Source organism: Falco biarmicus, chromosome 1 (genome assembly GCF_023638135.1).
Source record: "Falco biarmicus isolate bFalBia1 chromosome 1, bFalBia1.pri, whole genome shotgun sequence".
NCBI lineage: Eukaryota > Metazoa > Chordata > Aves > Falconiformes > Falconidae > Falco > Falco biarmicus.
Window position 1 is genome coordinate 7,917,172 of NC_079288.1, and position 16,389 is coordinate 7,933,560.

The following is a 16,389-nucleotide window of genomic DNA, read 5'->3' on the forward strand; positions in this document are numbered from 1 at the left end:
AGGCAACTCTTTCCACAGAAAACCCAGCAACAAAAAGCATGGTTTTGAGTGCTTCCCCAGACCAAAGCTCAAGGAAGACATTTCAATGTACCTGGTGAATGCAAACACATTGCAGGAGAAGTTATGAAACTTCAGCAAGGAGCATAATCTATAGCCTTGAGTGCTAAACAGTGAGGCTTCTTCACCCCAAGGCAGACATTCTGGTGTAGATCTTCAATCTGTTCGGGGGAACCATGAGCAGGATGCCAAGGCAAATTGGGGAAATGAGAAAAGCTTCAGGTGGTCTCTCCAGATGGAAATAACTTAGCATCTATCCTAGTCTGGTGCACTGATATGGAGAAATAGTGTGAAATAGGGACAATGGACATCAATTGTGATTGTATATGTCTGCTCAAGGAATGGGGGTATGGTGACTGGTCATGGGTGCGGTGTCTGGTCACATAGGCACACAGCTTTGAGGAGACAACTACAGTTTTGAGGAGATGCCTGCCCTTCTTCCTCTAACAAAGGGGCTATTTAAAAAAGAATGAGAAAAGGATGAGAGATATTCCAATGCTATCTAGAGGGAGGGAGTGCTAAGTCTCCTTTCTGGAGAAGATCCGGATGGTCACAAGAACATGAATCACCTACAAACCTGCAAGACCACCACATTCCAGGCAAAGGACTGATAAGCTAATTAACATACGAAGCGGGGTTTAGGTAACGAATATGTATAGGCGTTAATTGAATATTCATTTGTTTTATTGTATAAATGTGAGATGGTTCATCACTTCGGGCATGCACGCTTGTGGAGGAGCGATCCCCCATGCATCTGCGCGTAATAATAAACATACCTACTTTATAACTTTCGAGTTATAGAGTCTAATTCCGTACGTCAGCACTACTGAAGTAAGAAAGACTCACGACTATTTCAATCAGTCTTGCTGGATTCGGTCTGTGGTTACGTGGCTTTTCACACGTAATTAACAATGTGCAGGTTCCAGTAAATGATTTCAAATAAATCGTTAGACAACTAACAGACAGCAGCTCTACAAATTCATATAGTGGTGTTTGAAAACCTAGATTCAGATAATTACTTGGGGCCTTAGCTAGCTCACTGTATACCACAAGCCTGCATGACAATACTAGATCCGTTTTCCTGCTGCAGAGCAGAGCCCCAAGAATTGTGCTGTAGTCTATGGACAGCTACGTGAAGGCAATTTCTACCATAAACTTATCAGAAAAGAGAAAGTGAAATTTAAGCTCCTCCATTTCTCAGCCATCAGAACCCAGCAGCAGATGCCAGTGAACCACAGCACACAGCTAGTTATGTAGTTAAGTATTAACCGCTTAACCCCCAAAGTCCCGTACTCAAAGACGGGGTTCTTTTCTTAAAAAAACCCTTCTCCTTACACCTCTGAAATCCAGCCCTGACCAGGAACAACAGAAGTTTAGCCCAGAAACCTTCCTCGGTAATCTTTCTGGGCAAAAGTCTCTCTTCATTGCCCTGCCCAAACTCCCATCTGTAGGAATGATCACAGGCATCACAAACATCCTAAAGCAGCAAGGAATTTGCCAAAAAATCCTAGGTGAGGCTAGAAAACAGATTGATCCTACACCTCCCAGACAAGCTGAAACACCTGACACTGTTATCTGCTTTTCATCCAAAACCAAGTTCTTTCATACATATTTAAGATCTGCCAAATCCTGTTGAAATTAATTGCCAAACCTTTCTTTCTTATGTTCTACTGCAAGAAGTTGTCTATGTGATGCTCTAGAAGCTCAGAGTTGAAATATTTTCTGCTAGAACATAATTAAGTATAATACTAGACAAATGTATGCGGAACTACAGCTAACTTGTGATAACAGGTTTGTTCAACAGCAACAATATGAGCGTAGCTCAGAGCTAAGCAATTGTGGTAACATCACATGGATTGCAACACATACAGGCACCAAAACATTTGCCAGTTTTAGGGAGTTTGTAACATCCTCTTCTGTCCTAAGTCAAGGAGGGGATCTACGGAGAAAATCTCCTAGTATCATCAGGACATGCTCCATGGGTTGGAAGGAAGTCAAAGTGGATGGCCCATGTTATTTGTCTCAGACACTGTTTTCCAAGTGTTACCATTTGCTGGCAAATAGATAAAGCCCGAGCCGCAAACAGCTGAGGCACAGCTGGTTTCTGCAGAGTTACTAAAATATTTCCAAACACCATGCCAGGAACTGCAGGAGTTGTTCACACATAGATTAAAGCAGGTAGCTGTACCTGGCAAAGCTGCTTAGCTCTAGCACAAGAGCACACGATTCCCACCTGGCTGTGCCTCATATGCTGCACAAAACTAGAAAAACAACCCCAAGGCCACACTTTCTCCTATTTTGTCAAAAAATACTGAGTCTATTTACACCAAGTTCATCCATGAGTTAACCACAAGGAACTTGCGATTACAGGGACTGCATGAACACAACAAGAAAGGACTGAAAGGGCTCAGACCCATCCCTCGCATTGCAGCTCTGCTCTGCTCCCCCCCCAGAGCACCAGGGTTAGCAGCAGGAGGGAGAGCCAGGAGCAGGCTGCCCCATTCATAAGAGGCAGCCAGCCCACATTTTCAATCCAGAGAGTCTTTTTACACTTTATCAACATTATTCCACCCCCAAGAGAAAAAAAAAAAAAAAAAAAAGAGAAAAAAAAGGGAAAAAGCGAAGTAGGCAAAACACCACACTTGCCTGCTGAGAGCCCACGGTCCTGGTGCACAGGGCTGGTGCGTTCAGTGTTGGGTCTCTCCAGCCAAATCAAGCCTGTTCTGTTTTGGGGTGAGGACAGCATCCCACAGGCAAGCGAGGAACAGCCTTAGCCTCCACCATCAACTTCATCCACAGCTGCACATGCCATCCAGATGACAAGGGCTGGATCCTGCTCTGCTGCGTGGTGCCATGCAATCATGCTTTTCCTCCCTGGCAGCCTCCAGGCTCACAGTCCCACCTCCACCCTCATTTCAGTTCACAGGACCCCCTGAGCAGCTCATTCACTCTCAAAGGCAAGTTTTGTCACCTCTCAGCTCAACGACCATTACTTTAGCTCCAAGAAGAACTGTTCCAAGAACAGTTGTCCACTTTTCACGAAAAGTCACTGCAGAGAGCCGGCTCCCATCAGCTTCTTTTTAGGTTTCCTGCCGTACACAGCTGCTCCACTGGAGACGCACCAGAGTCCCATCAAGAACAAAGGGGAAAAGACCCTAAATTAAAAAAAAAAAAAACCCACACCCAAAGACCAACCCAAAATCCACCATGAGCACCACAGTTGTGGTTTCAAGGCATCTGCACTGAAATTCAATGTTAAAAATCCTAACTTAAACCTAGAAAAATATCTAAAGAGCAAAACCAAACCCACCTCACCTTCTATGTAGTAAGTGAGGAAAAGAAAGAGCAGCCCCTCAGGGCCACACACACCCAGCTGATGACACTCAGTCAATTAGGGCTGATAAGAGGTTTCAGCTGCAGAAAACATGAGTCCCATCATAGACAAGGTCTCCTGGTGCTCCTGTGAGGAACAGGATGTCCCCCCACCCCAAGACAGTTAAAATCCCAGTACTGAAACATGAACTGAGATTAAACTTCATGTTTCTGGGTCTTGTAATGACAGTGGGTGACAAAAGCAAATTCTACATCAGAGCCTTTCCCTGACTGACTTAAACATGTCTATTTTGAAGTAAGTCTTGAGTTAAACAGAAGGGTGACAGTCTATAAGTTGAAAGCTGCAGGGCACAGTGTCCTGAGACTATGTTATAATCAGGTAGTCCGAGTAGCCTCTAAACTGTATTTGCTTTGAACATCGGTGGGAAAAAGTGCTGCCACTGCACAGCCGACTGCCCCTCATGCTGTCCACAAGTCCTCGTCCCCCTGCATGCAGCGGAGACTCACCGTGGACCAAAATCACTTGACCCCCTTGCAGAACGAAGGCTCAGTTCAGGAGGAGGAAATAATCAGGCAGGAAGCAAAAATTAAACCATTCAGTGGAAAATGGAAGGGAATGGTTTTTGCATTCATTTGTCTATGCTGGCCTCTTGTCAAAGGACTATTACTGGGAAACCGCAGGGGGAACCAGGGACTCTGGTGAGGGAAAGCTGTGTTTTTCCTGCTTGAGGCTCAGTGACTCCTGTGAGCTAACCTGCAGCAACAGGAGACGGGCTTGAGGTGAAACTTGAACTTTTGGTGCATTTCCTTGTCAGGTTCCTTGACGCCTCCCCAAGCAGCAAATCCAGCCACATCAGCAGAGATGCAAAGCCACAGCGCAGGGTGGTTTCTCCTTTTCCAGCCTGGCCAGACCACTGCGTGCTCTGCACGGCCCAGCAGCACCACACTGGCCGCTGCTGAAGCCCCAGCCATCAGAAATAGTGGCAGCTGCTAAAGGGAGAAACCTCCCTCCCCAGCACTGCTGCTTCTGCTCTGGGCGCTGCATCACGGGCTACAGCACCGGCTGTGGGGGCAGTCTGTGAGGACAGGATGGGGCTGCCCCATGCTGGATGCAGCTGCTTCCAGATGGTTCTGGCTGGTTCCATATAGCTTCAGTGGCCCCATCACAGGGTGTAGCTGAGCCCATGCTGGTGATGCCTCTGGGGAAATGTATTTAAGAAAGGGCAAAATGCACTGTGGCAGTGAGGGGAGAGGGGGAAAAAAAGTGAGAGATGGCCCTGTGAGAAGTGTGGTTGGGGAAGAAGGAGGAGAAGATGAAGTGGTCAAGATGCTAGAGGAGTCTCTGCCAAAGCAGATACCCATACATGGCGCTAATATTAATTAGCAGTAAATTAGTTTTTCCCAACACCTGTCTGCTTTACCGTGATGGTAATTGGTGAGTGATCTCCCTCTATCTCAGTTTCCAGTCCTGTTGATGAAGGGATGACAGCACCTGGCTGGGCAACTGGCAACAACCCAGAGGTTTCTCCCTTTAGCAGCTGCCACTATTTCTGATGGCTGGGGCTTCAGCAGCGGCCAGTGTGGTGCTGCTGGGCCGTGCAGAGCACGCAGTGGTCTGGCCAGGCTGGAAAAGGAGAAACCACCCTGCGCTGTGGCTTTGCATCTCTGCTGATGTGGCTGGATTTGCTGCTTGGGGAGGCGTCAAGGAACCTGACAAGGAAATGCACCAAAAGTTCAAGTTTCACCTCAAGCCTGTCTCCTGTTGCTGCGGGTTAGCTCACAGGAGCTAGCTGCCGTGGGGCAGAGCTGGGTGCACAGCTCAGCGCACTGCATCGGTGCCTGGTTTCCGCGCACGGCGTGGCACGCAGCCCAACGTGCGGCTCCCTGCACAGCCCGGGGCGCGCCAGCCGGGTGCCGCGGCCTCCAGCCCCGCAGCACACTGCAGGGCCTGCCCGGTGCCCGCAGCCCTCCGAGCCCCTAGGGGGCGCGCTCGCCGCTCTGCCGGCGCTAGGGCCCAGCGGCGGAAGGAAGCGGCTTCGTGCGCGGCGCCCATGGAGCCCGGCAGCTCCCGCCGCCCGAGGTAGGGCCGGGGCGGGGGGCTGCCCGCGGCACCGGGGCGGGGTTGGTGGCCGGGCCGGGCGGCTGCAGGGCGGGTGTGGGGGCGCTCTCTCCCCTCACTGTGCCACCTCTCGCCCCGCAGCGCGGCGGAGCTGCTGGCGGGCCGCGGGGCCCCGCAGCGCGCTTCCGGCCCGAAGGATTTCCTCCCCGACGGCTCGGCCGAGCAGGCGGAGAAGCTGCGCCGGTGCCGGGAGGAGCAGTGGCAGCTCCTCTCCGAGGAACGCGTGGGGCGGCGGTAAGTCCCCGGGGCCGTGTAGGGCCACCGGGCTGCGAGCTGCTTGTTCCCGGGGAGGGATCCCGTGGGGCGGCCGGAGCGCGGCTGCTGGCCCGGCAGAACCGAGCCGGCGGTGCGGGCACAGGGGATTCCCTCGCCCATCCCCTTGTTCCTCTACACCTCCCTGGCTGGAGCAACAGCCGGGGGGCGCACCCCGGCTGTCCCCTCGAGCAGGGGGGTCGTATTGGCACACCAGTGGCTTCAGGGTGGGTGTTCAGATCCCTCGAAGGGCCCCCCGTTTTCTCAGGTGCGTCCGTAATCCTGCAGCCTTTGCAGACAGCAGCCACTGTCTCCTTGGGCCTTGTCTGAGCTGACACTCCCGTGGCCTTGTGCGGATTTGGCTGGCGCTCGGTGTCCCTCTCTGTCAGTTTTGGTGGTTTCAAGAGCACTGTCAGTCTCTGGAGCTTATAATTTCTCGGGGGACCTTCAGACACTGCCTCTCAGTACATGCTTTCTCTGTTTGGCCTGCTGTTTCTCTGCACTGATCAGTAGCAGCAGAAACTATTCGCATAAAATCACACCACTGGGGACTTTAGAGAGAGAATGGCGACCTCCAGCAGAGGGGCAGGTCAGGTGGGGTGGACCGTTGCCTTCTCCTGGTGTCACGGTGGGCTTTGTTCAAGTACATCTGTAAATGCACGTCTAGGGCAGCAATGGAGTCTCTCAGGGTGGGAGGGCGACTGGGCAGGTTTAGGTTTCCTTCCAGATGGGGAAACTGCGGTACTGACTACAGATGTGGAGCAAGTCCATGGTGAACTCTACAGGTCTTACCTTCTATTTTCTTAAGCCAGCTGCTAAAAATGCATGTTTGCATTTTTGCAAAGTCACCCTCTGCTTCTGAGCTATTACTTTTTTCTTATGAGTCCCTGTGGGTGGGGTACAGCGATTTGAGAGTTTCTTGGCAGCATCTGAACAGTTGTACAATATGGCTTAGGCCATGCATCTCCAGTAGCCTATAGACAGATGACTGTGGTGTGCTGGCTGAAGACACTTTTAACTAGTGGTGATAAAAACTTCAGCTCGTACTGCTAGATCCAGAGAATGGTGACTTTCTAAGGCCTTATCCTCTAAAAATGCCACCTGGAATTTTGCTGCCTTTTGACACCTTCCTAAGCTCATTGTGTTGCTACAGTAGGAGTTGATCGTGGCACACAGCTAGTAATAACAAACTAATCTTTAACCTTCTCAGGAGGAGTCTGGTGAAAGCTGAGTGGAAGCCAGGACAGGGCATCGTGGAGCTGCAGTCCCCTGCGGTGAGTCTGCTACAGAGTGTACTCAGTGTCATCATCTCCTGCTGGCCTTTGCAGATCCCTTAATTTGCTTCTTGAAATGGGAGAGAGCTTGGTTGTCAGCAGGGGACAGCCAGAGCCCATCAGGGATTTGTGCTTCTGTTTCAGGGGAAGTTCTGGCACACCATGGGGTTCACAGAGCGCGGCAAACAGTGCCTGCTACCTGAGGAAGCTCTGTACCTGCTGGAGTGTGTAAGTAGGGGATACCTGTGCATGGCTGGGGGCATTGCGTCCTGCCTGAATGGTTGGAGGAGCTGCAGCAGCTTTAGACTGAAGTCAGAAATCACTTGTCCTTGTTGGTCACTGCTGCAATTTGAGCAGCTGATGAACACCTGGTTCTTGAGGAATTGTCTCTTTTAGGCTGTTGCTGATGGAATCGTTTGTCTCCAGGCCATGGGTTCATAGCCACTGTGTCATCAGCAGTGTGCTAGTTGGGTCAGTGGCCAGCTTATTCAGCTGGTATTGTGTTTAACCCATTCTTATGTCAAATATGATAATAAAGAGAACTTCGACAGTCCAGGAAAACTCACTGTTCTGGAAATTTCTGGAAATGAGATCAAGCCATTGTCTCCTGTTCCTTGCAGAAATTAGTTGGAACAAAAGGTTTGACACTGAGAAATCCTTTTCCTCAGAACTGGTATACAGTTAATTAGGCCATCTGAGACTGGTCAGTGTCTATCAACTTTCTGTCATAAGTTGACTTCCCCCCTTATCCCCAGTGTATCTTGGATATTTTGCAATGGCAGGGTTCATAAGTGCATTAGCAGTTTTTCTGTGCTTCTCTAAGAGGCTGATGGGAGTTAGTGAAACTCTATCCAGCTTGGTAGGGCCACATTTAGGCACTAAATCAGACCTTTCTGTGTGAAGAGTGTTGGCATGAGAAGCATTTATAGAGCAGCCAGTGCTGTATGTGCTCTACCCTTACACAGAGATCTGTGGGGTTGTACTTGGCAACTCTTCCCAGTATATATGGCAGAAAGAAATTTAAATGTGGCAGACAGAGGTGTGAGACCAGGTTGCTTTCAGTGCTTCTCTGCTGGCAGAAATGCTGGTTAGGGCTCAGTTGGATTTCTTTGCTGTACAAAGGGGGTTTTTTGGTCTCTCCACCAAAGCCTGTTGTCAGTAGAAAAAGTGCACTGATCTAAAGGGGAGCTTTTTTCCCTAAGCAAAACCTAATCAATTGATTATGGGCATCTGATGCCATCCCTTAAAGGTAGGGTTTTTTTACCTCTGGCATTTTGATTAAATAGATTGTGAACAAACTGATGAAAATAAATTTAGTCAGTTGCCGAGTACCAAATCTCCCCAAAAGCGGAAAAGACCAGTTAGATGCCTTCAGCCCATCCCATGGGAGAGGTGTGGTTCCTTGTGTTTTGTTTTCTTTGTTTGTGAGTAAACACACCGTAAAAAAAAAAAAAAAAACAAAAAAAAACCAAAAAGGAGGAGAAAGAAGCATAGCCTAGAACTGCTTCTTGGGGGTTAGTTGCTGTGTCCTGGGGAATCTACCTATGGGATCACTGAGGCTGGAGTAAGTGCCATCTGAGGATGCTGTTGATTGCTCTGCTCCAGCTCTCTGTTATATTGGTCCTAAATGTTTTTGTAGTTGTGCTGTGCCCTGAATCACTGAGATCATCAAAGTTAAAGAAAATCATCTCCCAAAGCAACAATTATCTTAACAGTTAAGCGTTGTGCTCCCAGCTACATCCTCTAAACAGATGCAGCACTGGATCAGGAGCTGACAGCTGTGAGTGGGAACTTCTTACCTGGCTGCTAGGATCAGGGCATGGGGGAACTGGGCTTGGGAGAGGGACTGTAAGTAATCCAGGTGGCACATGGATATCATGTCAAGGAGGGTGCTGGGATCATGTCAGGACCCGTGGGAAGAGACTGGTGTGAGCTTGCATAGATGTCTTCCCTGTGATTCTTTCAACACCAAGCTTTTGCCCTGCAGGGCTCTGTTCAGCTCTTTTACAGGGATCTGCCCTTGTCAATCCAGGAAGCCTATGAGATCCTGCTGTCCCAGGAGGCAGTGAGCTTGCCACATTACCAGGTGTGTTGGGACCTCCAGCTGTTGCAGGGAGGATGAAGGCAGACAGCCCAGCCTCTGCCACACAGCCTCTCCAGTGGCTGAGAGCAGAACAGCACAGTTAGGGAGGGAAGGGGAGTAATTCTCAGTTTCTCCCTTTCACCTTCTTCCAGGTGATCAGTTCCCATTTCCCTGCCTTTGCTTTGGGTCCTAGCCCTGGCGTTTTCTCCTCTGCCAGTGCCACACTGTGTTCACTTAGTCATAGTGGAGCTGGAGTAAATTGTTTGGTTGTAGGGTAGTCATTTAACCCTCTTGATTTCCTTTGCTCTAAGGTGTTCAGCCACTTGAAGCAACTCGGTTATGTTGTACTGAGATTCGACGCCAGGTAATCAACTTTTCCTTTCCACGCTGCTTTCTCTTTTCTGAAGACTCTGAGCAGCTTTGTATGCCCCTCTGAGTATTGTATGGCTCCATTGGGATGGCAGAGAAGAGGACTTTGAACCTGCATTCCATCTCTTGGGAGAATTAAAGGCTAAAAGTGGCATTCTGCCCTTCCTTGCTCCTCCCTCTTGAGGAGGTGGTTGGGAATATGAAGTGGGGCATGAACTGAGGACCATTCAGGTCATGCTTGTGGATTTTCTGTGCCTGGAATAAAAGGTTTCTGCAGCTGTATTCTGGGGGCTGAGCAGAAGGGTAGTTATACTGCATCACCCTGCTCTCAGCCTCTGTGTTGGTGTCTCATTCCAGCACTGTCCTGTCTCCCTATGAGAGGCAACTGAACTTGGAAAGTCATTGCAAGAGCTTTGGAAAACACCATCGCAAAAGGAGGAGGAGTTCCAGTCCCCGGTAAGGATGTGGCCCAAAGCCTTCTTCCATCTTCTCCCAGGCCCCAACTGGCTCAGGAACAGCTACTAAGTGTCTGAGGACACTTATGCTGTGGGTGACCTGTCTGACAGCCATTCTTGGCTGTCCTCAAGCAGTGCAGAGCTTTTTCTGAACTCGTGCAGTGTTCCCTTTTGTCACAGCTGTACTTTGTGCAGGGTGTGTTCAAGAGGGGTGAACTGCCCTTGAGCCTCCCAGCTGCAGTGGTGAGGTGCCAAAAATAGAAGGGTAAAGTCAGTGCAGAAGAAGCACGTGGCAGACATCTCCTCCTCCTCCTCTTTTTTCAGAGGGGGCGCAGACACCACAGTGCACATCTTGCACTTATCCACCCCCTCAATGCAGCTTATGCTAGGACCGTACAGCAGAGAGCAGTTGGGTCCTGGTCCTTGCACACGGCCTCTAGGCGTTGCCAAAGTGCAAACAGGTGACACAATTGGTAATTTTGCTAGTAATTATGACAGCTTCCAGTAGGTGGCGTCATCCTTTAAGAAACAGGGAGGATGAGTCTGGTCTGCAAGTCCTTTCCTATTAACAAGTACATCAGCGCTTAAGGAGTTACGGAATTTTAGGAACTGGGAGATAAAACTGCTGGTTTAGGAATTGCCTTATCTTCTCTGGAACCAGGGACTGAATCTCATACCAGTTAAAGGTGCTGGTAAGAAGGTTTCTGCCTGGCCTCTGCTAATTTGGCTGAAGTCCATCGTGAGGGAGGGCAGTGCTAGGTTAACGTTTGGACTCAACAATCTTAACGATCTTTTCCAGCATAAACGATTCTATGATTCTACGTTTGTGTGGAGGTGGTCGGGTCAGTATATGGGGTGTATGGAGGCTGATTGGGAATGTGTATGTGCAAATCAAGGCTGGGATTCTCCTGGGCGTTGAAGTAAACCTCATGCAGGGCTGCTGAGTTTATTCTGCCTTTGGCATTCACTGCTTGATTTTGGCCTGCTTTTTTCCCTTCTCGCTTTGTCACACAAGCAAACACTCTCCTTCCAGCCAAGATGTTTGCAACCCCCCTCTGTCTGGGGGTTCCTGCCACCTTTGCCGTCCTTCTTCCAGGTTTGGCAGACTGCATCCTTCCTGTTAGCAGGGAGGAGGCAGGATTTAAAGGGAATAAAGTGCCGCCGCACACTCTCCCTGTCTTTTATACTGCTGCTTCTGTCTTTAGGTCACATGAGAAGAAATATAAAGGATCCGAGGACCTTCCAGAAGCTGAAGGGACCTCCAAAAAAGATGGAGATGACCGTGGAGATTCTAGCTGCCTTCCCATGGATGAAAAGGCTTTGTCAGAGCAGCCAAAGGAATCGGATGCTGGCTGTGGAGACGGGGAGTCAAACCCAGTTCCTCTTGATACAGGACAAAAGGACTCCCTGAGCAGCTCCTCCAGGAGCTGGGTTGGAGACCACAAGGAAAGCAGCATTGGCACCCATGCACCCCGCTGGGATTTTACCACCATCATCTTGCCAAACGTGGCCCCAGACCAGCCGTGCACACATCTGCCCTCACCTGACAACGGGCTCTTGCCGGAGAACGTGTTGGGGAGGGAGGTTGATGCAGCTTGCTGGTGCGCACGCATCAATCAGAAACAGGAGAAGCTGTCACGGAAGGAAAGGGAGCAGCAAGAGGGGGAGAGCAGGTACAAGAGCAGTGTCAATGCTGACCGGGAGGTGAGGCGCTGCTCCAACTGGCAAGAGTACAAAGCCCTTCGGGAGCAGAGGAGCCAGCAGAGGGTTTGGAAACGACCGCCGCATCTCTGGGACCAAGCTGTCACACCGCTTCTGCGGCCTGATGAAACTACTTCATCAGGTAGTGGCTCTGGGAACTTAACAGGGATCCCCTTCTCCCCGCCAGCTCTGTGAAACATTGCCTGGTATGCTACAGCAAAAGAGATGACATGGAGAAGCTGAACATGAGTTTTGGGGGATGATACCTTGGGAAGGAGAGTCTCATTAGAAGACTAGGCAGGTCTAGGCAAAGCAGGCACAGAGGAGCCCAGCCACGGGCATGGGGAGAGAGAAGAAAATTTTTCTTTTGCCTTTCTATCTCTTTCTATAGCCCACTCATGTGCCAGGATAAACAGGGCCTTGGGAGGTCTTCTGATCCATTCCCCATGTCCTACTGTGTTGCAGTCCTTCCTGCTAGGCTGTTAGGCATGTGAAACCAGGGCCAGCAAGATGCAGTGCAATTGCAGGGTGTTGAGGGCTGTGCGCTAGGAGATGAGGAAGTTGAGGTCTTTGAAGTAGCCAGTGGTGACTGTGGTGCTGCCAGCCATTGTCGGAGGAGGAAGGCTTTTGGGTGGTGGTGGAGTGCTTGGAGTGCCCTGAGAGAGAAACAGCTGGTCTGATCCTTTCCTGTTCCTTCTCCCTCCAGCTGCGCTCCTCCAGCAGATCAGCGTGCTGCAGCCCTCCCACATCCTGGATGGAGCCTCCCGGTTAGTATCCAGTCAGCCAGCTCGTAACTGTTAGGGAGTGGGGCTGTCTTGTGACTGTCCCTGCTTGTGAGGTCTGTGAGATGCTCACAGCAGCAGTTTGGGAGCTGCCTGGCATCCAGAATGCCAAGAGAATCCAGCGCTCTGTTCCATGGCCCCATTGCATCTGTAGTGAGGGGATGACGTTTCCATGAAGTACCAGGTCCTGCAGCGACAGAGCTAGCTCGTTCCAGGCCAGTTAAAACTTCAGGGTTGCTCTCTTTCCCTGCAGTTCCCTCTCTGCACCCCAGCCAGGTGATCTCCCCCAGAAGTTTGGTTGGGTTTCACCTTGCTTCATCCCTGGAATGTGCTGCCATTCCTGCTGCAGTGATTATGAAACCTTGGCTTTGTGACTTCTGGTTTGCTCCTGTCTCAAAGAGTCTGTGTTGTGTTTGTGTGCAGTCCCTGTAGGGCAGAACATTGCTCTGCTTCAGTAACTGTTAGAGGTGTTCCTTGCCAAGGGGGTTCCGCAGAGAATGGAGTGTGGCAGGTACGGAGCAGGAGCTTTTTCTGGTCTGACAACAGGAAAGGTCTGGAAAGTAATTAGAACAGTTGCAGGGTCAGTCCTTTGAGGAGTGAAGCCTTTCTAAGGGCCCACACTAGCCAGGCTTCAAGAGCTTTTGCTCCCTCCTTCTTCTGCTCGATCTATACCCTAAGATGTTTCAGTACCATATGTATGTAGATGTGTTCTCTCTTCTGTAGGCTGCAGGAAGATCCAGAGGGCATGAAGATAGACTTCAACGTGTATCAAGCAGATGCTGTGGCCAAGTTTAAGAAGACAAACCCTGGAAAGCCATATGTCAGGATGTGTGTTCGGAGGTATCCATGGGTCTTATGCAGTGTTGTGAAACATCAGTTGCTGTTGTGGAAATTAAGTCCTAATGATCTGTAAATGACCCAGCATCTTGTGAGCTTTACAGATCATCAGAGTGCCTCTCTTTAGGGTGGTCCTGCCCAGAATTTCATTTTCTTTCAATTCCTCCTTTGTTGGAGGCTGTGGCTGACAATTCCCCCAGCCCTTGCACTCAGCCCACGCTATTTGGTCATCTGGTTGCTGCTCATGTCTGAGTATCACTGGAGTCAGGAATAAGAAGCCACAGCTGTATTTATGCAATGCTTGTGAAACTTGGGTAGAGCTCAAGTTTTTCAGGGAGCTGTATGGTACCTGAATCTGCAGGCAGTGCAGGTCCGTATGAATTTCTGCAGATGTACCTCCCTAGAGCTTGCTACAGGCTCAGGGCCATGGGTTTAGTATTTTGATCTTTGTCAAATGTAACTTTAAGATTAGCGTGAACAGAGGATAGGTGTCCCCTTTCTTGCTGGATTGAGAATCTGATACTTAAGGCAGGTGCAAAATCCAGTCTCTGCCTTTAATCATTTTGATATACTAAAACTCTCTCCTCTACTCTGCAGCCGTAATAGAGCAAGGAAGGTGGTAATACAGTTTCACAAAGGTCTGTCATGAGCGAGTAGGATGATCCTTGCTGCGTAGATATTTTCATTTATGAGCAAACAGACTGGAGAATTAAAAGGAGGGAAAAGCAGGTCAGATGTTGATCCCAGCAACCTAAAGATCTTCCTAGCACAAAGGTATTAGGATTGCATTGGATTGGCAATTTGCCAGTAGCTCTGTGAGCCACATCTACAAGGCACAGCGTGGAGCACTGTGCAGTTGCCCTTGTTTTTGGCAAAGGATTTGACAGCTCCCGGTTCCCGGCATGTGGTTTACTCTCTCAGGGCTGGCAGCCTCCTCCTTTGACTGAAAAGAGTGGGGAGGATCACTAACAACTTCTAAGACCAAAGGGACTGTTGTGCTTGCTGGCCAGGACAGCTTTGTCTCTGTACTCCTCTTGCTTTAAGAAAACGAAATATGTTTTTTTCTCTGCAGTTTCGATGAGCAGATTCCATCCCTTCGGGCTTTGAAGCAGGTTACGTATCAGAGTGGGGACGTCCCAGTGGTCTTTGCACTGGTGGATCATGGAGAAATTGCCTTTTATTCACTAAAGGAGTTCAAGCTGCCAGTGGATGTTAATCACTGAAGTTGCTGTCCCTTGCAGAAATGGTATGGGAAGAGCTTTACTCAGGATTTGTTTTCTTGATTAATGAAATATTACAGGAAATAGAGCCTGCAATAACTGGAACCTTGGATAGGTGACCACTTTATTTGCTGTTACAGACTTCACCTACCCAGATGGCTCAGGCATAATAGCAAAATTTACAGCAAACAAGTATGTATGGCTTAGCGGGGCATTTCTGGACCGGAATACACTGCTTTGTTCTTGAAGCCACTGGTTCTTCAGCTTTCTCATCTCGCGGACCAGTAGTTTACCTTTTCTGTGTCATCTTTTGCTGACCGGTGGACCATTAGAAAACACTTTGCTGGTGATCCTCTTGTCACATGTAAGAACCACAGTGCTACAGCAGTCGAATGGGTTGGAGAGTCATTGAGGTCAACCAGAGTCAGAATAAGCTGATCAGATCAGCAGTGGTGTCCTGAGTCTCTGTCATTCAGCTGTGCCAACAACTGTCAGATCATATTCTGATCTGAAAAAGTCACAGTGATAAAACTTGGCCACCAGGAATAAAGTTTCCAGGAACTTGAAAGTAGGAAATGTGCCTTGAACATAATTTCATCAGCCAGAGGTCACAGAAAGCCCCAGAGCATTGCAGATGGCACCCCAGCCTCAGGCTGTAGCGGCTCTGCTGAGATGTGTTTTGGCCACGCAGCATTATGACATATTAAAGTTTGGCCACCAATATCAGCGGGCTGTATCAGATAGTCTCACCTGGGCTGTACTGCAGCCCCTTCTGTTTCAGCCTGACATCCTTTTTCCTGGCAGTGGATCCTTGTATTTTCTTTTGCAAGTGATAAATCCCTGAGTAAAGAAAGAACCTACAAATTCCTCATGAGCCTTCCAGTCTTGTAGCTGTTGTGCTCCAAACTGAGGACATCACTGCTTTCCAGGCCCTACTGTGGGAGCTTTCCACCAGGATATCCAGGTACCAAATTTGCTTTAGCCTCTATGCAAAAGTGCCAGGTGTCAGAAAGTCTGCACAGTGGATAGAAGCGTGCTGAGCATGGCAGTGTTCATTATTGAAGTTTTCAGAACTGTAATAGCAACTGTTTAGGTGCAGTTTATTTGATAATTTTTTAATTCCTTTTGGAGGTGTGGAGAAGGCTAAGCAATAAAAAAGTCTTTTCCGGCAATGCAAACTCCTCAGCGTGGTTCTTAATTCCCCCAGAAACGTTAGTAAGTTATGCAGAGGGAGACACTCTGGGGAGCCTACTAGGACGCCAGTAGCACCAGCTGGGGAATGTCTGCCCATGGCCATACAACCTGTGGCTGCATAACCCTGCTCCTACGCCTGTCTGTGTTGGGATCCACACTGCCACATTCCCTGGGAGGGCAGTGTGACTTGGAGCCTGGAGGAAGTTCCTATGTCTGCATGCAGTTCCAGTTGGCACATGACACCTTGCCATCTTCCTCCTGTGTGATCAGAGGTACCATAGCCCAAGGTAGCAGGGATCTGCTGCAAGCTCTGGGCCTGGTCCTGTTTCTTGCACACACCCCTGTTATCAAATGCTGGAAGCCAGCAGGGCTATCCTGAGGTGAGGGTCTGACAGTTCCTCCCCAGTGGCCTCCCTTTCCTCCCTCCTTCAAGTAGTGCCTTTGCTCTGATAGTCCTCTTCAAATGCTGGGGTTGGCAGTGCCAGTCTGTGACCTCAATGTTCTCCCAGACTTCTACAGATTAAAGGCAGCGGGAAGAGTTTCTAAGAACAGGCACAGCCAGAAGAGCTCCAGTCTGACCCACAGGGCTCATGTTTGTCCTGGAATTAGGTCAAACTCCTGTTGATTTCAATCAGTCTCATCTGCTTATGCCAAGGTGGAATTGTATCGATGAACAGTAAGCCACAAGAGCCACCCAGTGAGTTTCGCTGGGG

At 49.5% G+C, this 16,389-nt stretch overlaps 2 protein-coding genes across 3 annotated transcripts in view; both read left to right on the forward strand.

The window, feature by feature from the left end:
• Nucleotides 1–5,342: 5,342 nt before the first annotated feature.
• On the forward strand, nt 5,343–15,654 carry TSEN54 (tRNA splicing endonuclease subunit 54). 2 transcript variants are annotated; one of them, XM_056323396.1, is made up of 11 exons: nt 5,343–5,470; nt 5,591–5,743; nt 6,972–7,035; nt 7,180–7,263; nt 9,023–9,121; nt 9,430–9,482; nt 9,845–9,943; nt 11,148–11,785; nt 12,350–12,410; nt 13,149–13,265; nt 14,335–15,654. In XM_056323396.1, the coding sequence occupies exons 1-11, from the start codon at nt 5,442–5,444 to the stop codon at nt 14,483–14,485; spliced, it is 1,548 nt and encodes a 515-aa protein (XP_056179371.1). In that variant the 5' UTR covers nt 5,343–5,441; the 3' UTR covers nt 14,486–15,654. The 2 variants fall into 2 exon arrangements, with proteins under 2 accessions (XP_056179371.1, XP_056179373.1); XM_056323398.1 differs by lacking the exon at nt 9,023–9,121.
• The window catches only part of LLGL2 (LLGL scribble cell polarity complex component 2), a 37,582-nt gene continuing 35,566 nt past the window's right edge, over nt 14,374–16,389 (forward strand). The window contains exon 1 of the mRNA XM_056323286.1: nt 14,374–14,508. The gene's annotated coding sequence lies outside the window, so the exon portion shown is untranslated. The remainder of the gene's footprint in view (nt 14,509–16,389) is intronic.

What these genes read in the sequence shown, in the direction of transcription:
- TSEN54 (XM_056323396.1), top strand. Translation starts at nt 5,442, where the DNA reads ATGGAGCCCGGCAGCTCCCGCCGCCCGAG. An exon ending in GGCAGCTCCCGCCGCCCGAG is followed by an intron (nt 5,471 to 5,590) that starts GTAGGGCCGGGG and finishes CTCGCCCCGCAG; the next exon opens with CGCGGCGGAGCTGCTGGCGG. An exon ending in GAGGAACGCGTGGGGCGGCG is followed by an intron (nt 5,744 to 6,971) that starts GTAAGTCCCCGG and finishes TAACCTTCTCAG; the next exon opens with GAGGAGTCTGGTGAAAGCTG.